Source organism: Carettochelys insculpta, chromosome 6, assembly GCF_033958435.1.
Source record: "Carettochelys insculpta isolate YL-2023 chromosome 6, ASM3395843v1, whole genome shotgun sequence".
Classification (NCBI taxonomy): domain Eukaryota; kingdom Metazoa; phylum Chordata; order Testudines; family Carettochelyidae; genus Carettochelys; species Carettochelys insculpta.
Genome location: NC_134142.1, coordinates 110,717,047 through 110,738,715, shown reverse-complemented (window position 1 = coordinate 110,738,715; position 21,669 = coordinate 110,717,047). Strand labels below are relative to the sequence as shown.

The 21,669-nt window shown below is 50.5% G+C and overlaps 1 protein-coding gene across 3 annotated transcripts in view; it reads right to left on the bottom strand.

Annotated features, from left to right (window-relative positions):
• DUSP8 (dual specificity phosphatase 8) overlaps positions 1 to 21,669 on the bottom strand; it is an 89,649-nt gene that overhangs the window by 11,276 nt on the left and 56,704 nt on the right. For 2 of the 3 annotated variants that reach the window (XM_074997828.1, XM_074997830.1), the window contains exons 4-5: positions 3,618 to 3,784; positions 191 to 350 (exon numbers count right to left, since the gene is read on the bottom strand). In XM_074997828.1, the coding sequence (XP_074853929.1) occupies positions 191 to 350; positions 3,618 to 3,784 (327 nt within the window). Of the gene's footprint in view, positions 1 to 190; positions 351 to 3,617; positions 3,785 to 14,150; positions 14,513 to 21,669 lie in introns of those variants that run through there. The other variant, XM_074997831.1, reaches the window with a different exon arrangement.

The window sequence follows — 21,669 nt, the reverse complement described above, 5'->3', positions numbered from 1 at the left end:
CACCAAGTCAATCTCCCAGTAAGTATAAACATATCCTAAAAGAGGACATGGGAGAAGAAGAGCCTGGGTTTTGATGAGCAGGATGGGCGGGAAGAATCCAGTTCTTAAACTCTGAGGCCACCACAACAAAAATCAAGACTAGAGCTGGAAGAGGTAAATAAAGACCCAGATAGCTGGGGCGACGCCTCACCAATGAACTCAATGGACTTGTCCAGCCAGGGAAGCAGCTTCTCGCAGTAGTTGTCATTGACAGGAATGCGCATGAAGTGACTATCACAGATGAAATCTGGCTTGGGGCAGGAGTTGCTAGCGTTGAGAACGTAGCTTATCCCATTCTGAGTCATCAGGTCCTGGGGACAGAGAATATAGGTGAGTAAGTACAAAGCAGAACCTTCCCATCTACCTGCTCATAGGCCTCACGCTCACCAGCATTCTCTCCTGGCAGTCCCTCAAGTTCTTCTAGCCAATGCGTAAACCACAATGTTACATGAAGCTGCTCTGGGCCACTCATCCTCCATTGCTCCAGCACTGTGCTAGAACATAAGGTTCTCAAATTTGGGGTCCTGCTCAGGCCCTTGGGGCTCTGCTGATCACTTTGCCCTGCCCATACTGGGAAAGAGAAGTGGGGCCTGGCTACATGGCAGGGAGTGTGCTAGGGCAGTCTTAGTATGGGAAAGAGCGAGAACTCCAGAGATAGAACAATGGTAGGACATTTCAAGGAGGAAAAATAAAATAATCTCACAGTTACATATACTTTAGATTAAAGCTCAGAGGGGCCAGGCTCCGGGGAACAGAATGTCTTACTAACAGAGCAAGTATTCGTTAAACGTCACCCTTTTTCCTGTTCCCAGATCACAAGCCATGACTTCCCACAGATTTGCTTGCTGTTCAAAACTCTCCACTGCCTGGTTTACGGGAGCCAGTTTCAGTCTATGAGAAACTTGTAAACTGTTGCCTGCTGGTATCATTTCCAGCCCAGGAGATGGGCCATTCAGAACGTGAGCTGTTTGTGTGGGACACATTTATGCCCTGTGATTTCTGTTTTGGATGAATGGAAGCCCATGGCTCTGGAGTGAACCCTTTGGACTAAGCAATTTAGAAGCAGCTCTCCATGAGCGTTCTGCCGCAGTCATTACTCATCACCCTCTCTTACCCGCCAGTCTCGCCTTTATGTTTATGGAAAGTGAATGCAAAGGGGCACTCATGCAGTCAGAGGGCAAGTTCAAAACGTCAAGTGAGCATTCGTGGATCATTGCATGCCACGTTTTGCATTGGACACATGTATGTGACCTCCCGTCCTTCCCAGAGAGGAGACTTGATTCTCCAGCATGCATTGCCAAAGCAGCATACAACAGCCAGAGTGTAGTGGTTGCTGTGACCCATTGTCCCCCCACTTGAAAAGTGGAATCCAAGGCAGATTACATTCAAAACAAGGGAGTTCATCCACACCTAAGATCCAACAGCTATCAACCTATGAACGCCCGTTCTGTGCTATTTTGGGGCAAGGAGGAAGAACACAGAATTGAACGGAAAAAAGGCGTTGAGAAAAAAAATAAAAGATACCATAAAATAGAGAGCGATTAGGGAAAAGGAGCGAGAAAGAAACCTCCATTCCCTAGGCTGAGCCCTGTTGCGTGGCAGCAGTGAGGAGCAGAACTGCTATCTGAGGTTTATGGAGGGTGAGCACGTCCCCTTCTGGTGAGAGATAGTCCATTTTTTAAGCCCAGTCCAGCACACCCTGACTTGTCTCCCCCACAGGAGGCATTTGTCTGGTTTGCTCTTGCTACATCAGAATGGACATATGCCCACGTTCATTAAAAAGTGGGTAGGGTGCAGTGCAGAGGGGGAAAGGAGGGAGACAGGGCTAGGTGGGGAGTAGCACTCCAGCAACTCAGCAACAGCCGGGCATGGATGGGGGCAGGATTCCAGTAACCAGCAATAGCACAGCTGGGGCCCCTGGGCAAGTGGCAGGGAGGGGCGCTGTATTCAGTGCTCCCGCTCATCTTTTCCATGCATGTGTGGATTTTTCCACTCATGTGCAGAATAAATTTTTATGTGCCCCAAGTCACAAGCAAATGGGCACCACCAGCAGAAACACAAAACTTAGCTGTGGGAGCTCTGCTTATCAGCCGGACAGCATGTGAATCTCTCCTGAGCAGGGAACTTGGGTTCCATTTTCTCTTTGTGAAATATGTTTACCCTGGGGTTGTGGGTTCACAAGGGACTCTGCTCTGCTCTCTCAGACCAAAGTTCTCCACCAGCCCTGCTCTCTAATGCCTCAGGAATCACTGCCCCAGTGCAGGGAGGGAAGCAAACAGCCAGAACGAAGGGGTGAGCAAAAGGCCACGTGATGGGGTGAGGGGCAGCGCTGCAGTCAGTCTGACGCCTGATGCAGGGCTCTCAGGGGACATGGCTGAGATTTCCTCCCTGAATTCCATTTCGTCCACCCTGTGGCTGCTATCCTAACTAAGCTTACATAAGAGTCTCTTCCTCAGCAGGCTCCCTAGAAGTCTAACCTCAGCTCCTAGGAGCCAGCCCAGCTCCTGAGCTCACATTCCTGGCATTTTTCTCTTTCATTTCCTTCTACTCCCTATACATAAATTTATCGCTCCTCTTTCTGGTCCACCCCCATGCTTCTGTCAGATGCTTCTGCCCTGGCCCTTTCCCCAGGCGAGAACGTCTGACTGGCTCCCTCCTGCCCACCCTAGGCGCCCGGTGGAATTTTAACTACAATTTCTGTTTCTTCTCTCATTTATTTTTTTCTTCTCTTAAACAAAATTCCATCCCCGAGGTGACATCATTGCCCAAGCATCGCGGCACCTTTAAAAGGCAGTGGCCCTCTTTTCTCTCTGCCCTTCCCTTCCCAGAGCAAATCTTGGTCGAGTTCCTGGCCTCTATAAAGAGCTCTTTGCCTTGGTCTGGGGCTGCTGGCCCCAGCCCCACTCACTCCCAGGACTTAACACCCCAGCTTAACCTCTCTCCCTCTGGTTCCCAGGCTGGGCATGGAGCAGCTGAAATCAGTACTGGCAGCTCAGCTGCAAGGGGAATCAGTGGAAAGAAGCTGGATCCCTTGAGGCGACTCTCACAGGGTCTCCCTGGGGGCAAGGCACTCTGGCAGCTCTACTCCTTCTCCTCACTCTCTCAGCTTCATTAGGCCCTCTCTTCTCCATGGCTCCTCTCTGCCCCTTCTGGGATTAGATGCCACTCCCCAAGACCAGACAGCGGAGCCTTTTCTGTGCACCATTTCACGGCCCCGTTCCCTCACCCTTTGCCAGTACTACTGCTTCAGGGGAACCCAGCATTCCCCTCAGGCTGGTCCTTCCTCACATCCCTTCAGGACGGACTCACACCATGCCACGGCAACAGCCCTTTCAGCCAAGAACTCTGTGAGGCTCTCCCCGCAGAGGTTCTTCACAGGCCATGTACGCACAAGCCATGCCCTTAGCTACTTATTCAAGCCAAAAGGGGGAGAACAATCCATTGAACATTACACAAGCACTGTGCTCAAATGGAAAATAGTACAACTAGCTTCCCACACTGACCGGATAGGCACATTCCAGTTGATAAGGGCAAAGGCAGCAAAAGGCAGGCGTGTCGCCCCACCCGCAAGGCAGTACCTTGTTTAGGACATCTTTCTGGGAGCCCAGGTAGAGATGAGGAAGGATGCGGGTGGGGCCGATGTTGGCCACTGGCAAGCACGGCTGGGAGATGCTCATTGGCAAGATGGCAGCTGGTTTTCCTTCGCAGAGTCCTGGGAAGCAAGACGAGAAGGTGGCAAAGCCCCCTGCAGACAGAAATAGGAAATTCAGACTATTAAATTCCTAGAAAAGAGAAGGTCTCTTACTAGGTCTGTGAAGTGCCTGGAGCAACGGGCTCCTGATCATGTTTAGGGCTTCTTGCTGCTCGCATAAACCTGAAAGACCAAAAAAGATACCAACTGCCAACGATAATTAAGCCAGCCCCACAGGAGACCTGTCTGATGTGCAAGCATTGCCCCACTACTTCCAATCTGAGTTAACACAGTCCTCTCATGCAGTCTCAGTGGGGTAAGACTGTTCTTCACCGATCACCCCCTGTTTTGTTAGCAAGCTGGACAGGTCTGTAATAGTCTGCTGGTGTTTAACGGATTGCCAGCAACCAGGCTGCTTAGCGGTAGGCATCAGTGTAACGTACAGGTTAAAAAATACACTGAAAGTGTGCGGGGGGGGGGGGGGGGGATTGGGGAGCAGCAGAACTAAATAAGCTACATCAGAATTTGCCCAGGACCTCAGTGCTAATCCTCTTCCCTGAATATAGTTCCATGGGATTTTTAGTGGCTTCTAGCAGTCAGCGCCAGGATTTTAGATCTGAGCCAACCAGCAGCAACCCCAGCAGCGGAGTGGTTTGCTAGCACTGTGCTGGGCAGTGGCTCCAGGGAGGAAGGTCAGTAACTGCTCTCTGGAGGACTTAGGAGTTCTTTAGAGGTCTTCAATCCAACTAGTCTGCCCCAGCTTGAGGCTGTTGACAGGCTCACAGCACACACAGCTGCAGGCCTTTGTCCTTGAACTGGATCAGCGTCAGAGTCACGCAGTGTTTTAAGCGGCAATACCCCTCTCCCCACACCTGCACAGCTTCTGTCTCTTTCCTAAATGAATGCTGGCCTGATTACGCAGTCCTGCTACGGCGTTAATTAGCAAAATGAGTCTGTACATAGAGGAGGAAGGTGGGCGGCTGGGATGCAGAAAGTATTTGGACACAGAGGGTGGAATCTGATTTCTTTTGAACCGATTCCTGAGCAATTCTTCATGGTCAGATGCTGCTAAACGTGATAGCTACCAGTGACCGATTCTTTGCACCAGCCCAGGCAGCAGCCCTGTTTGTGTCTGTGTTGCTCGGGCGGCCCAACACAGCAGGTTTAGCGCGACAACGAGGGGGTGGCAGAAGCAGGCAGAGGATGACAAGTGAGGCTGGAGTGCTGAGAACTCTAGTCCGAACACAGAGCAGCTATTCAGGCTGAAAACACTGTCACATAGCAGGAATGGAGAAACAGGCCAGAGATTCTGGCTCTGCTTTCCCCGCCAGGGATCTCCAAGAGCCATCTGAGCCTGTTCAAATCCGCACATCCCGGTGTGGTTAGGTACCAGCACTAGTTCCTTTAGCAGACAGGGACCCTGAGGCAGTCACAGAGGTGAAGCGACAGAGCCAAGAATGGAAACTCAGATCTCCTGCCTCCATGCATCCGCCAGGCCATAGTGTAACCAAAGGCAGGATTTACTGAGAGGAGCACACAACCTGGGCCCTCCTTGAGTGGCTTTAATTTCAACATACACTCAAGCAGCCCTCTTTCCTGAGGGGGTTTCCTAACAGCCACTGACTACTTTCTTCACACACTGACACAGACCTCACACACCTTAGCAACAAGTACATCTGGGATATGAAGAGTTAAAGCACCTTCCAACACTTCCTTATCCCTGGTTCTTTCCAACATGACATCACCCTCTCAATTGGGATATCACATCAGAGAGAGAGAAAGATGCTCAGCACAGGTGCACAAGAGCTTTGGTTACTCCCACGACCTCCCGGATCATATCAATCTCACCAGAGAGCATCAATCACCAGGCAGAGTGAGGTGTGCACATGAGGATGTGACTGCAAACAACCCCCATCTGGAGGATGCAGGACAGATTGAGTGGACACACGGCACTACAGGCAGCCCAGCAGAAAGGCTTCCTGTTGCTCCCTCCCAGAGAGGCCTTTCCCTCTATCAATGCACTGGAGCCCAAGGGAAGGAAAACAACCAATCTGTATTTTCATTTGGAAGGTGTATGCACGGATGGTCTAACCCTGCAATGAGTGCGGCTGGCTGCAACAGGGCCAGGCTCGGGCCCACAGTCCTGTATCCACTCAGAAGGCTGAGGAAACTTGAAGAGCACAAAAAGGGGTGTTTTTCATCTGGAGCAAGGTGGGCGTCATCCCCTGGGAGCACAAGCTGAGAAGCAATGTCTGTCTCCATGCCCGGCCTCTACTCGGCTCAGGTTTGTTATCAACCCATCCAGGTTGGAGCCAGGCGTGTTAGAGGTGACATTGTAGCTAAAGCAGGTGGGCACTTGCTGCTGCTGTCCAAGCAATCCTCCCCCTCCTCTTGCCAGCACTTGTCTGCCTGCAAACCTTTTGCTGGCTCTGCTGGGCAAAGGGCATGCAAGTGGCATGCAGGGCTGGCACGGATGAAGAGGTGAGTCATTGAAAGGGACAGAGTCACCCTTGCTTCACATCTGTACATCCCAGCCCCACTTTGGGAGGAGACATGCTCCACGTATGGCCCAGAACAAAGCACCTAAGTACAGGTTTAGCTCTGAGCATGCAAGGAGTCCCACTGAAGTCAAACTACTCCTGTGCTTCACTTTAACATCATGCTCCCCTGCTTTGCTTGACAGGGTCCTATCCTGTTCTGCTCTGTCCCTTCATACACCTCTTCACACTGCATTTGGCTGGTGCTACGGAGCTGTCCTTGCTTCCCTTCCCAAACATCAGTGCTCACGGCTACTGAGCAACAGCGGGGCTTCAAAGGGAACTGCAGAGAGCACCAGGCCCCAACTCCTCCAAACTTCCAGGGTTATGAAACCCAGTCCCAGAATGTGCAGCTAAAGCAAGTTTTTAATTTCTGGAATGCAAAGTGGCTTCTTAAAATCATCCCAAAGGCAGTAACTGTCCCTGGCAGCATTCCAAGCAATACTGGGGTTTTTCCTTACCTGCATAAAGCTGCTCCATGCTTGAGTGTTAATTCAGATCAAGAGAACAACAAGTGGCGGGGAAGTTCCATTTTTTTATTTGTTAGGCAACCACTTTTCTGGGGCTGCCAGTGGGATTCGTCTGGCACACATGGAACCACGCGGGGCAGAAGGGGAGAGAATCTGTAACTGCAGTGGAGGGGGCGGAAAGAGACATCGGGTTTCCAAATGCTGCCTCCAACATTTGCACTGGCTGAAGCTTTTGGATAAGGGACAGGCTCCTTGCATTGCACGGAACCTTATCCTTGGCCTGGACTCTAGCATTCCTGAGGGCTTTAGAAAACATTCCCTGATAAATCCAATGTTTTCCTGGCTTCTAGAGTTACCTACATCATGCGAGGATGGAGCCCCAGTGCACAGAGGGATGTGTGTGAATGTGGGACCCAATGTGAGGAGTAGAGCTGACACCTGCTACTCCCACTGAAGAGGAGGAAGAAAAGGAGAAGAGGTGTGTATATCACAGGGTCAGGACGCGGGTGGGACTAGGATGTTCCCCACCGACCCACAAGCTTCAGATATCAGCCACTCTCTCTGAAGAAAGAAAAACTCTCGGTGCCTTCTAGTGAGGCTCTCAATGAACTTTACAGACAGGAAGGAACGTAGCACCCTGGGACTTAGAAACTGCTATTATTCCAATTTAGGACATGGGAAAACTGAGGCACAGAGCACGGTCAGCAGGTCTGAGAACATCACTTTGGTCTCCTACCTCCCAGGTCTGCGCTCTCATTACCAGGTCCTGCTGCTGCGCTCCCCTTGTAAAGCTACCCAAGCACCCCGAAAGAGACTTTCCCCAGGGCTCTTGACAGTTTGCTGCTTGGGGAATGAGCTGTGCTCACCCAGGGACACAGCATAGAATCACAGAACACTGCAACTGGAAGAGACCTCAAGAGGTCATTGAGTCCAGTTCCCTGCCCTCATGGCAGGACCAAGCACCATCTAGATCATCCCTGTTCGATAGTTATCCAATCCATTCTTAAATATATCCCATGATGGAGAGCCTACATACAACCTCCTTAGACAATTTATTCCAGCACTTCATCACCCTGACAGGTAACAAATTTTTCCTAATGTCTAATCTAAACTTCACAGGGCTCCATGCCACTTGTGTGTGCTTTGCCCTGCAGAGCCAGCAGAGGGTTTGCAGGTAGACAAGTGCCGATGGGGCAAAAGGAGGTAAGGATTGCTAGGAGAGTCACAGTAAGTGCCCTTTAGCTCTGATGTCACCTCTAAGACACCTGGCTCCAAGCTGTATGGATTGATAATGAACCTGAGCAAAGTGGAAGAACCAGGCATGGAGCATTTGCCTCCTGTACGCTGAAAGAAAGAACCTATTTCTTATTTCCAGCTCCTCTCCTCTGCCCCGATGCCACATCTCAACCGCATCACTGCTACTTCCTGCAGTCCCAGGTTTTCACAGAGGACAACAGTAACAACCGCCCACACAAGCGTCACAGGGAGAACTGTTGGGATTTCTAGTGGAGGCAATGGGTCTTGGGAGTCCTTGAAAAGCCCAAGCCATTTGTCAGAGAAAGCAGCTGATACTCTTGTTCAGCCATAATATCTCATAGCACCTGGCCCACTGGGCAGACTGCAGAGAATAAGGAGAGTTTCTCCCTCAGCACTACGGGAGGAGGATCCATACACTAGTTACAGAGAGAAGATGATGAACCACCATCTCACTATAAGCCTGAACAATTAAGAGCCTAGGTACAAAGCGCATCTCAGCGAACACTGGGACAAAATCAGGTCCATGATCATAATGGTACTTAGTTGCTTTGTGCCACTGTCACAGGAGAAGGAAATGCATCCACAGACATGGCCTAGGAAAGAGATAAATACAGGTGGGGACTCCATAATCACTGCCAAATAATTACCAAACCTGGGATCTCTGCATTCAAAAGCAGCAGCAGCTGCCTGCATGTCTGCACTTGGAGACCAGGGCTGGTAGCTAGGAAACAACCAGAGGCCCAAACTTTTGTATGTGGTCTAGCCACTGTACTCAGCTCGTACAAACTGGTGTAACTCTCCTGAAGTAAATGGAGTTGATTTATACCAGCTGAAGATCTGGCCCATGATTTGAACAGGCACAGAAATAACAGTCGCTTTACCTAGACATCCCACCCACCAGCAATGCCCAAAGTGTTTTAGATGATGTCCAAGAATTTAGGGACAATACAAACCTATGGGGTCATCCAGTCCATTTCCCTGCCACTGCAAGGCTGCTCCCTCTACTGCATCTACTAGAGTTTTATAGGACCCTGTGCAAAGCTCTATCAAGTTCTCCATGAAGGTAGGAGCAGCACCCCATAGTTCTGCCTCCTGGGTGATAAACCTCAGCTTTGTGGATATCTACATCCATAAAGCGAAGAGTACTGGAGAGTATTAAGAACAGCAGCAGACGCCAGTGCAGCAGAACAAGAGACATCCCCTACTGTCCTTATTGACACTCAGCCAGACAGCACAAGCTCACTCTACCTCCACCCGCTCTGTGATCGCAGGGAAAGCCGGCAGCTGTGAGGGCAGAGGGAAGGGGGCTTTGACACACGTGGAATCCAAAGATACCAGCATTTACCTTCAGGAGAGAGGATGGGGGGGAAGAAGGAAGTGTGAGCCCTATTCTCCTCTGGGGATTAAATAGCTTGAAAACCCCTTTGAGATAAGAAGGCAAAGCAGAGCAATAAGGGGAAGTCCTCAAGTGAGATCAAAAAGGGACACATGGCTCATTAAACAAGGCCATCCACATTCCCCCTCGCTCGAACCAGGGAAAGTTCCACTCCGGTTTATAGGAGCATATTGTAGTGCTTTGCTGTTCCCCGTCAGGTTTCCTTGCAGGCCCCATCCCTGTTTATTTCCAGCCACACAGGCTCACCCCTCCAAGTCTCCACTGAAACACCATACACATCTGTGTCACGGGGGCCGGGGCCCTGGTCCTGGTCCCGGTCCCATTGGAATAAATGGAAAAACACCCACTGACTTCAATGGGGAAGAACTGGGCATTAGTAAACAACCCCTCCCAGTTATGAATGCTGAAACGATGCTTTAGCCCAGAGGCAGTGCTTTGCCCCTGCAGGAGCTCTCTTTAGCACAGCTGGGCTGGCTGTCTCCATCTCCCATACGTGCCAGGGACACGCTGGCCACACCCCGCCCTCTCCCCCCTAAGAGCTGAAGGCCTGTCTCTCCAGTAAGCCATACTGGAGAACAGAGCAGAGCAGAGAAGTACTCCATTTGCCCCATTTACTCAGCCCTCCCTTTTTTTGTGCACACAACAAGGGGGCTCCAGAATGGGACTGGGGGGGTGCACCTTCATACCAGCATTAACAGTGGTGTCCTTAGCAGAGTAGAGGAGGGGGGCAAAGCCCAGCCACACAGCACTGAGCGAGAGCCTCTCTTTGAGCTCGCTGGCCATTCCACCCCACCTTTCCCTCTCTCTGGGGTGCAGCCTGGGAGCAGCCAGTAGACACTGGAGGTTCAGTCTAGGGAAAAGTCACATGGCTGGTCCCCATCTTCCCAATGACCATTTAATGCAGCGGCTGCTGTATTACCCTTCCTGGTATGGCCATCATGTCAGGTACCTGAGCCTGCCTAGTGGCCTAAAACCTGCCTTCTGGCTTTAGGCTGCTGGAAAGGCTCAGGTACCTGACTGCGAAGCACAGGAGCTGTGCCTGGGGAGATAAAAGCTGTGCCCACTTGGAGCAGATGCCCTTCAGCACCTCCAAGGCGAGGCAGTGCCCATCTCACAGTTCCTGTCCCCGTTCCTTGCAGAGGAAGAGTCGCCATTGACTCCTCCCTCTCTGGGGGTTAGTCTCAGTACGTGCTCGCAGTGGGGTGAGGATTCAGAGATGCTCCTTGAAGAGCCCCAGAAAAGGCAAAGCAAAGCACGCACACACCAGGTATGGCCTCATACATGATCAGTCCCATGTTGCTCCACCACAGTCCTCCTAGGACTGTCTCTCACTCCAGGACTACAGGAAGTCACCTGCTTCCAGATCGCCTGCTCCTCAGCAGGGAACAGCTCTTCACATTGGCCCCTCTGTGATACCACCCTTTAAAACCTCAGTCCTCACACCTGTGCCTGGGATTCCCAATGGCTTGGCAGTACCTGCAGTGAACCCACGGCCTCCAGTGCATGGGGATACTCACAGCAGGCTTTTAAAAGAGATGGAAGCAGTAAGCGCTTGTCTTCGAGTAACAAGGAAGTCACTTTCTGCCTTGAGAGTCAAGGCCTCAATTCAGCAAGACATTAAATGCAGTCCTTACTTCAGTAGTGAATCCACAAGAGTTGAGTCTGAGTAAAGACTGAATGAGAACAGCAAGATCTGTCCCCTAGAAGAATACCAGACTTCTGTCTCTTATTCAGGTTCAGCTAAACCTACCCTGTTGTCCTAGTGACGTGACTGAACATGCTGGCCAAGATTCCTTCGAGTCAGGGCGGGAGGGATGGAGGGGAGACAAGCAGAGAGAGCAGAAGGGCTAGACAAGGACAGCTGCCTTCAGATACCAAAGTAGCATCACTTCCTCGCCCCTGGGAAAATCCCTCACTGCAGCATCACCTCCCTGGCCCCAACTCATTCTTTTGCTAAGTGGTGGCTCATTTATGGCAGCTGCTGTGTGAGATGATGAAAGAACATTTACTAACAGCCTTACTCATCACTCTTTGGAAAGTTTCTTGGTGTTGCTCAGGGCTTCCTGCTCCCTGGGAAGTTTCAGATTTCCTCCCCACATCGCCATCCTCATCATTTCTCCATTGCGCAATGTCATATATTTAGCCCTTTTGTTTTCCCACAATGACACTCTCAATGCACAAGAATGTCCCCCATCCCACCAAGCTACCTGTGGAAATACACTACTTAGTCTCAAGAGCTGGGAGGAGCGAGTATCACTGCTAGCCAGGACCTAGCACTGGTGTAGCAGGGATGGCTGCAGGTCAAGACTGAGCTCTACGGGCACCTAGGTGGGAAGTTTGTGGCTCTCTCTCATCTTCTTCATAATTAAGAAATGCGTTCTGCTTTTCCTCCTTCCCAGCTCCTGGCAGTCAGGTCAGCTCGCCCTCTGCTGGACACTGCCTACATACTGCTCCAGTACTCCTTTTCGTGTATTCACAAAACTCTGCAAAGCATTCCAGAGGTTACCACACTGATTCCTTATACCGGGTCTAGGCTAGAATGTCTCTTAGTTGTGTTTGTTAGCCCCCCGGCCCCTCCTTCTGCTCTGTTTTATGACCTATGAGCATATAGTTTGTATTCGGGTTCTTCCATTCCCTCCAACTTTATCACAGTGGAGAGAAACATACATGGATCCTCTCTGCTCCTTTCTTTCATTGTACTGACTGAATTTGGCGTTTATATCTTCCCTCTCTTCCTCTGGCACCATCAGATTTCAAACACCCCAATGCAGGTTCTTTCTTCCAAGCTGTTGGTCTGAGAAGCAGATGAATTAGCTGCATTACTGATTCATGTATATTCCCCACCCATCACTTTCTCTCCCAAACTACTTCAACACTGAGGGTTGGTCTATACTAGGCAGGTTAGTCAATTTCAGATTTGCAATTCTAGCTATGGCAACTGTGCAGCTAGGATCAACTTATATGACAGAGGGGCAAGTCAATGGGAGAAACTCTTCCATCGACCTCCCTCACTACTCGTGGTAATGAGGCGTACTAGGGTCTACCCCAGATAGTCCGATTTCGCACATCTCTACCAGATGCATGAAATCGAACTCTGGAAGATCAATCCTGAATGGGTTAATCTTCACCGTAGTATAGACAAGCCCTTATTCTTGATTTTATGCCAGCAGTTGCTGATCTCATAGATTCATCCTAAGAGCCTAAAGATCAGGTAAGCCTGCTCCACTTGATTCTTGCCAACTGAGTTTTTGGTACTTCCTGAAAAAAGAAAAGGGGGGGAAAAAAGAAACTCACAGCTCCAAACCCCGCAGCTCCTGTTTCCGATTTCTCTCTGGTGACTGTGCCTGCTCTGAACCAGCTTTACTTGTTCTAAGTAAGGAAGAATGTGTCATTTCCATGACTGACTTATTACGAATTACACCATCACTGGGTTATGTGGCTCACGCCACAAAAACATGTCAAGCTCATTTAGCTCATTCCCATTTTAAGTGATGACAGTGGTGGGGGAAGTGTTTCTTGATTAACCCATTTGGTAAATTAGGTCATTCCAGGCTAGGCATATTTTAAGCCACTCTATTTCATTTCTCCCCTTCCTCCTCTCGCCATAATGTTGTAGAACAAAGACATTCAAAACCCCTATTTTAAAGAGGCACTTGCAAGAGGGGAATTTAGCGAGTGTCTCAGTGGAGAGAAGTGAAACAGCAGCAGAGGCTATTTGATTGGTTAGAGGAGGGGCTGAAACAGTGTCACTTTCTAAATACGGTTTCTTTGAACCCCATGTCCCCAACTGTTACTTTCGTTTAGGGGAATTCCTCCCTTTATCCCTGACTCCACACCACTTGCACACAGGAAGAAAGGACAATTGATTCACGGGCCCCGAGTCGCCCAACAACCAGTGCACGATGCTGCTCAATGCCTGGAGTTGTTCTACAAGGAATATGTTGTCTCCTCTGCCTTGAGAGGTTCAAGTGTGGGTCTGTAAGAACAGAGCCCTCCACTCTCCTATGGGAGTGTTCTCTTCCATGCCTGCATAGCCATTCCAGGCTTGCTGGATTCACTTTCAACCAAGCTAGTTCCATTAAACAAGCAGCACTCCTGGTTTCTAGATAGGAGCCCCTCAAGTCATGGGGGAAACGCAGCTGAGAGCCACCTCCTAATGCCAGTCTCATCTGTTACTCTTCCCTTGCAATCCACAGCAGAATCTGCCCTGCCCTGCCCTGCCATGACTGAGCTCATTTCCTCCTTTGCCATCCCCTAAGTCACCCAGAACTGTCCACCCCAAACACTTCCTACAACTGCAAGACTGAAAATGCCTGGTATCCGCCTGTCCCTGCCCCAGTCCAAAGATGCTCCCTGGATCCCTCTATGTTAGGTGTTCTCGAGCTTCACTGCACCTCGTCCCCCTTCTGACAATAAAAATTACAACATGATTCCAGGAAGGGGGACCAAAGCCCCAGCCCCACCAACCTGGGGGCCACCAAAGCTTGAGGGATTCAGCCAGGGGTGAAGGGGCTCGGACTTTGGCGTCAGCCCTGAGCCACGGCAAGTTGAAGCCAGTCCTGGAAATCTTATTAAAGGGTCCTGACCCACTCGAGGGTCCTAAACTGCAGTTTGAGAACAGCTGCTGTATCCTAATGCTTGCAAGATGCCAGCTGCCTGACTCCTTTACATTGCCCACACCTCTATAGCATGGGTCAGACTCAACAAGCAGTGCCCCCCCGCCCTAGGGTACCCCAAAGGAAAGGAGCTGGCCAACAAACCTCGCACGTCCCTGCTCTCCTTCATCCTCCGCACCCTGATTTTCAGCTTCAGCTGCCCCTCGTGCATGTCGGCCCAGAACTGGTCCTCGGAGGGCGCAATCATAACATCCAGAGGCATCCAGGCAGCTGGGTTGCGTCTCACTAAGGCACTGCGTGCCCTAGCAAAACAACAGCTGGCAGGAAAAAAAGTCTCACCCCTTAACTCCCCCCAGTCCAGCTTCCAGGAGGAATTAGAATAAAAAGGGTAGGGGGAGGTGGGGAAGAGAGAGATCCTAACACCCTTTTCTAGGTCTACAGCGTCTTTTCTCTCCACTCTCCGTGTGTGTGGGCGCACACAGCTCCAGGGAGCCTGAATGAGCTCAGCACATGAGCAACAGCCCTGCTGATCATAGCTAACGGGTCAGGCATGTAACCACATTCCTTACTCAGCACACAGACACGCAGTTTAACTCATAGCTACACCACTGACACATGCTTCGCTCAGCTGCTTAAAGGGGCAATGGCCCATTTTTCCCATTGACCTTGCTTGCTCTCCGAAACAATTGCGCCCTGCATGCCCTCAAGGGACAGCCAGCCCCGGGAAGGCTAGAGGAGGTGCAGCAAACAGCCCTTTGATCCGTGTAAAGTAAGCATAATTTACTTTGATGAGTTCATACTTGTACAGTGAGCCGAAGGTAAAAAGCGCTGTACTTTCTATTGAATGCAATTATCTAGGGTCTATCGCCATGGTAGCTAAGCACCAACACAAAGCTGAAGGAAGTGTAATGATGGCTTTGAAAGGAGTGCAGCAAACCTTCCTCCATCACCCAGTGCTCTCAGTGGTAGACACAACTAGGAGAGTGGCTTGTTTCTTTTTAACTTGTTAGATTTCTGTGCAGGGGTGAAACCACTGAGAGCAGAAGGTTCTGCTTGGGGAAAAAGGGACTGGGAGGATGGGAAGACCAATCTGGAAGAGACATAGGCTGCAGGGAAGCCCATCAATCACAAGTAGGGAAGAGAGAGTCAGCACTTAGGGCTTTTGCCTAGGATTTGGGAGACCTGGGTTTGAGTCTGTGCTCTGGACTGCATGTGTGGCCCTGGGCAAGTCACTTAGCCTCCCCGTGCCTCAGTTCCACACCTGCAAAATAGGGATAAGGTGCATAACCCTACTTCAGAGGTTAAAAACTGGAAGGTGCTCAAATGCTGCAGTGTGGAGGGCCATGCAAGTACTGCAGAAAGAACAGGAAGATGGGATTGACCTGCGATTACTGATACTTTAAAGTGGCTAGGCAGGAGATCCTGATTAATTTTGCAAAGGACAAGAGGGTGGGGTTGGATCTTGAGGATTTGGTGAGTCCTGTTCAGTCTTACCCACCTCTCACCTCACCACCTGCTGTAACTGCTCACTGAACATGGAGTTTTACCTGCTTCTATGGTCAGCCCAAATTGACAGGGACAGATTCTATATGGTTCTGCTCGCACAGCTGCAGTAGCTAAACTGGCCCAAAGATATGAGATACAATGTGGATGAGGCATTCCTGGGTCATGTCACCTGGAACGGCCTCTTAAAACACAAACTGCTTGTGCTCAACAATCGGTTCTCTCTTGTATTTAGCTGTGACCTAGTGGCTAAGTCATCCCCTGCCCTTTTACTAAGCTGCAACTTGCAGGCTCAGGTGTGCAAAAAAACCCCTCCCTCCCCCCACCCCGAGCACAGCAAGTTACAGTGCTGTGAAGTGCCAGTGTAAACGGCCTCCTGGCACTGTCAGCCACTCCCCTCACCAAGGTGATTTTCACAGAGCACGAGGAGAGCTCTCACCCTGAGCCTGTGTCATGGCCACTCTCTCACTTTAAAGTGCTGCCATGGCCAGGTTTTAATTTTAGAAGAAGTGTTGACAAAGCCAGAGCACGTTTCTGAGTCCTGAAGAAGAGCTCTGTGGAACTTGAAAGCTTCTCTCTCTCACCAACAGAAGCTGGTCCCATAAAAGACATGGCCTCACCCCTCTTGCTTTCTAAAGGATTCTAAAGATTAAGGTGCTCTTGGCCAGACTTAATTTGCATGATTTTTAATGTCCTTAAATATTGTCTTGAAAGGGGACTGATACCTCTGAAAACCGGAGTGCTTGGTTTAGCCACACAACAGTACAGCAGCCACAAGGTTCCCCATGCAGCCCTGTGACAGGGCCTGACCCGAGATCCTGGGGCTAAGCAGGCAGATCTGATCCCATTCTCAGTTCTCTCTCTCTCTCTCTCAAAGACACTTATTTGACTTCCATTACAGTAGCACTTGAGCCCCCACTCAATCTTAAACATTTATTTATGCCGGGGTGGAGAAATATTTAGGGTTGGGAGCCACTGACCCACAAAAAATCAGCTAGGGGTTACACACGTGATAAGCAAATAAATAAATAATTAAATAGAGAGCCCTGAGCTGGCCCACAAGTGAGAAGGAGGGGGAAAATCTCTCCTCACTTGGGGGCCATGAGAGAAGCAGAACACAGAGAGCGACACTCACCACACTCCTGCAGCTTGGGGCATTAGGATTCTCTCATACTCCATCCAGCTTCACGGGGTAGGGGACACTGAGGCTCAGGGCTCCCCCACAAGGTCAGATTAACTCTTCAGTGGACCCAGGGCTAGTAGATTTTTGTGGGGGGCCCCAGTGTTGGGGTGGCCCTGAACAGGAAGAGTTCATTGCGCGGGAGCGGGCTGGGGTTGAAGTGCAGAGTCTGGGTGGGAGGTTGGGTGCTGGAGAGGGCAGGGGATTTGGGGCACTTACCTGGCACAGCTCCCATTTGGCAGGGGTCAAGGGGAAGTATAGGTGGCTTTGCACCCCCGTGTGCTTGCAGGTTCCGCACTCTGCCATTCCCATTGGCTGTGATTCCCAGCCAACGGGAGTGACAGGGGTAGAACTTGCAGGCAAGTGCAGGGACAGAGCTACCCTGAGATAACTTCCCTCCCTGGATGTTCCCCCAGCTGGTGTGTGGGGGTAGGGGGTGGAAACAGCAACGTGCAGAACTGCTTCCCGCCTGCCTGGCAGGGCCAGCCACAAAATGGCTTTAGTGCTGGCTCCCTGCTGCTTCCCCCCACAGCAGGGAGCAAGAGCTCACACTCCAACCATGCAGAGGATGCTGAGGCTTGGAGACTTGCTGCAGGGCCGGAGCGCCGGAGCTGGCTCACCCCATTGTGGGCAGAAGCCCCGAGCCTTGACGTGAGCCAGATCCAGGCCGTAGGCTGTATGTTGACCATCTAATTTATACTCATACATTCCTACCTCAGAGGGATGTTGTTGCAAACAGGGAACTGACGTAGAGAGAAGTAGAGCTAGTCTGCACTAGAATCACAGGGCTGGAAGAGACCTCAAGATGCCATCAAGTCCAAGCCCCTTCTCAAAGTACAGCCAATCCCAACTAACTCAGCAAGTCAGGGCTTTATCAAGCCAGGACTTAAAATCCTTCAGGGACAGAGATTTCACACTTGTGTCTCAGGGGTGTGAAAAATCCACACCCGTAAGAGATGTTGCTGCACTGACCTAATCCCTGAAGCAAGCAGTACTAAGGGATGGCTGATGGAAAAGTTCTTCTGCCCACCTAGCTACCACGTCTAAGCCCTCCTGTTGGTGTGGGTTGTGTCTACACAGAAGTGTTACAGCAGTTTTAAGAGTTTTAAGTTCAGACCTTCCCTAAGGCCAGAGCTACATGATAAATGTACACTGATATCACGACATCACTGCGTGGCATGGATTTCTCACACCCTTGGACGTGGATGACTGGTGCTGGCAAGGGGAGGGTGTGCAGGGAGGCCCACTCAGAGAAACAGTGAGGGGGCATGAAGAGGCACCCCATTTAGCAAGGAAAATTTTGGTGGGGGCACAGCAGGGCAGGGGCAGTGCATCTCCCAAGTACTACCATGAGTCACCTACACCCTGGGACAACACAGTTGCACCAACCTAAGCCCAGTGCAGACAGTTCCATGTTGATGAGAGAAGCCCTTCTGCTGACAATAGTTACTGCCACTCCCTGAGACGGATTAATTACAACAGTGGGAGAAGCTCTTCCACCAGCATAACAGTATCTTCACTGAACTACTACAGAAGCAACTTCCCACAAACACACAGCAGTTCTGCAGTGGGGCAGGGACTTGAGCTCACTCTCAGCTAGTGCTCTTACCTTTAGGACATCTCCACCCTCTCTCCCACTGATTCTTGGTCTCCATGCCTAGAGTGGCGACAAAGGCCACCCACATAAGAGCTTCCATTACCGTGGGAGATTTTGTGACATGGCCACTCATTCAGCCCTCAGAGCTCATGTAGGCCAGACATGAAAAGGCAACTTTCAGCCACTCCCAGTCTAAGGTGGAGTCAAACGGGAAGGCTAGATGCAAACAGCTCCATATCCCATTGCATTCTCCTAAGCCATCACCTCCCCTCTGTTTGAGATGCTACTCTGCCCCTGCTCCTACAGCTGCCCATTGGAGCATGCATTACCTAGACTCCTCTTTGGACGTAAACTACAGTGGAAAGTTCCAAACACGAATGGTCTGTTCCCATTCATAATGTGGCTTGATTCATGAATTGTGACCTCACGAGCAGGCCCTCTTCCTCCTTCGGGAGAGGAGTATTCATCCCCCATCCTTCTCTGCCTCCCACAAATCCTTGGAATGCTTTAAAACCTCACAGCATAGCTCCTTAAAGGGTTTGTGCTCTAAATACTTCCCAAACCTCTAGATAAGCGCTCAGGATTGCAAAAGCAGATGGGGCACACTGTATCTTTAAACCCAGAATGTTTCCAAGCACAGAAACACAAGGCGGGGCTATACAAAGGAGAGTTCAATGTTATTCCTTAAAGTGATATCATGTGAGATGAGGTCATCAGCATTAAATGAGCGAGAATCTCCCCCACCAGCTTGTGGAGCCAGCATTCTAATGAAGCTTGTTATTGTTACTGTCAGAGCCAGGTCTGAGGTTGGATAACATTCAAAGCACATTCAAACCAGGTTGGAAAAAAGGGTCAGCGTTCAAGCAAAAGTAATGCTTGGGAACCTAGGGCGTCGTTCCACCACCCTTAGTCTCTTCCCAAGCAGCACCACACTGACCGCCAAAGACAGGATGGGGACGAGAGATACAGTTGTATTTTATTGTGATCAGCTTCAGTGTTCCCCCTAATATCTTCCCTTCACTGGCCAAATGAAGTTTGTCAAGTGCACCAAGGTATATGTGGACATGCACCACCAATAGAAACATGGGCTGCTGGCTGTGGCCACTCTACTAATCAGCTGGGTGGGAATTTTACTGTCTCCAGGGCAGCTGCCCAAGCGCTCAGCGTACTAGGAACATTGGTCATGTCTATGGGACGCTTAACAGAGTGAAGGAGGAAGTGTAAAACTTGCTTCCGTCATGTAGTGTAGCTTCTCCTCACTCTCTAGCTAGGCATTTGAAATATGGGGAAATGTCAGGGCCCTGCTTCCGTTGCATGGTCCCATCTGTGCTGCAAGATAAAACCCTACTTCCACAGTGGAGTGTGACTCTGCCACACTCAGTTCCTCCAACAGAGTTACATTTGCAGCATGGCTGGGAGTGAAATTATGCAGATGACGGCACGAGCAATGGCCTGGCAAATCCCATTTCCCAGACGGTCGAGTTATGGACTCAATGCAGGAACTGCTGTGTGACATTCTATGTTCTATTCTATGCTATGTGATCATGATTGTCCCTGCAGACCTTGAAACCCATGAATATATGGCCTTCCTTGGCCACCCTCTGGTAACAGGAGGGACCAACCGCCTTGTGGCCAAGAGATGCTAAAGCTAAGTTCTTTTGGAGCCGCAGGCTCTAGCAGGAATAGCTTGGACATGCTATTTGACTCTGCCCAGCATGGCGGGGGCATCTCTGCCGGAGATCTGCAATGCAGACTGGCTCATGCTCTGCATCTCCTCCTACCCTATTCAAAAACACAGGCACTCGTAAGCAACAAAACCCCTCTCCACAGAGATCTGCAATTAATCCAGTGCCAGCTGAAAATCCCTCCCTGGAAATACTGTCTCTTGCCCACACTGTCTCACAGCCAATTGCCTTAGAGCACATCTATACTGCAGCTGGAGGTCTGAATCTCAGTTCTGGCAGACTGACATGTGCTAACTCAGGCAGCACCAGTGTGGTGGTGTAGACACTATAAGATGGGCGGTGGCTAGGGCATCCGTCTACCCCAGCTGGGAACACATTTCCCACTGCAGTGTTGGCATCTCTCTTAGACCTGCCTCTCCCATTCTGCTCATGGCCCTCCATTCCCTTCCTTCCCCTCTTTCCTTCACTAGGCATAGCCCCCTCTGAGGGTACTGGGGCAGGAAGAGACATATCCTCGGTCTCAGACACATGCTCTCTCACTGACCATTCCCTTTAGCTTATTCTGCGTAGAAATGAGAGCATTTCAGGTCACGGGCTGCAGGCTCTCTCTCCAAGTGGTCAGTGCAGGACTGGGCCCTCTCTTGCGTGCTTCAGCCTGTGGTTCCAGCTAGTTTTTAATGGCTGCAGGGATGGGCCCTCTTAGACACAAGCTTCCCCTGTTAAACACATAATGGCAGTAAAGCAGTGTTGAGGTGAGGAGACTCTTTTTGAAGAGACAGGGGAAAGACTGAAATCAACCATTTACAAGTGAGGCAACTGGTGCACTAAAATGGTGAACAGAGAGAAAGCATGATCTGGTAGGTGAACTACGGGGACTAGGAAGAGTCCTCCACTCCAAACTTCCCGTGTGACTTCACAAAGTCTCTGTGCCTCAATTCCCATCTGTAAAATGGGGATAATGGTTCCTTTCTTTCTGTCCTTTGCCTCTCTTGTCTACTTAGATTGTAGGCTGTTTGGGGCAGGACCTCTCTCCCTACGTGTGTGCCCACTGCCTACGCCAATCAAGTAACCTAGGTACTCCTGCAGGACACAATCATAAATGCTAATCAGCGCTCAGGCATCCTTGGTGCAACTCCACTGCAATCAGCAGCACTGTGTTTGGAAGGAAAGTGTCATGAAATATCTGCCACACCAAGCAGTGAAGATTCCATCATTAGCACTGACGTACGCATGCAACGACTGTAACTGTAGTAGTAGTAATAGTAGCAGCAGCATCCTTCAGTCTACATAGACTATGGATCGCGCCCTTCATAGATCCATTTGGGATCATCATTTGCAGCATCGACTGTGAAGGCCCACACGAGAGTGACAGTCATTGCTGCATCTGTTGCAGGTGTAATGGGTGTCTGGCAGGTCCTTACTGTGCTTTCTGTGGGCTCGCTTCTCCTCTCCTAGCTGCCTGATCCTCATCTCACCCTTCTGAAGGCCCTTGTGTAGTTCCTGCCTCCAACTGATGCGATCGTCTGCCAGCTCCTCCCAGCTATCCAGCTCGATGTCCACCTCCCTGAGGTGTCTCTTGCAAACTTCTTTGTAGCGCAACCGGAGGTGTCCCGGGAGGTCTTTTGCCAGAGTATAGCTCGCCATAGAGGATGTCTTTTGGGATCCTTCCATCATTCATCCTGTGGACGTGGCCAAGCC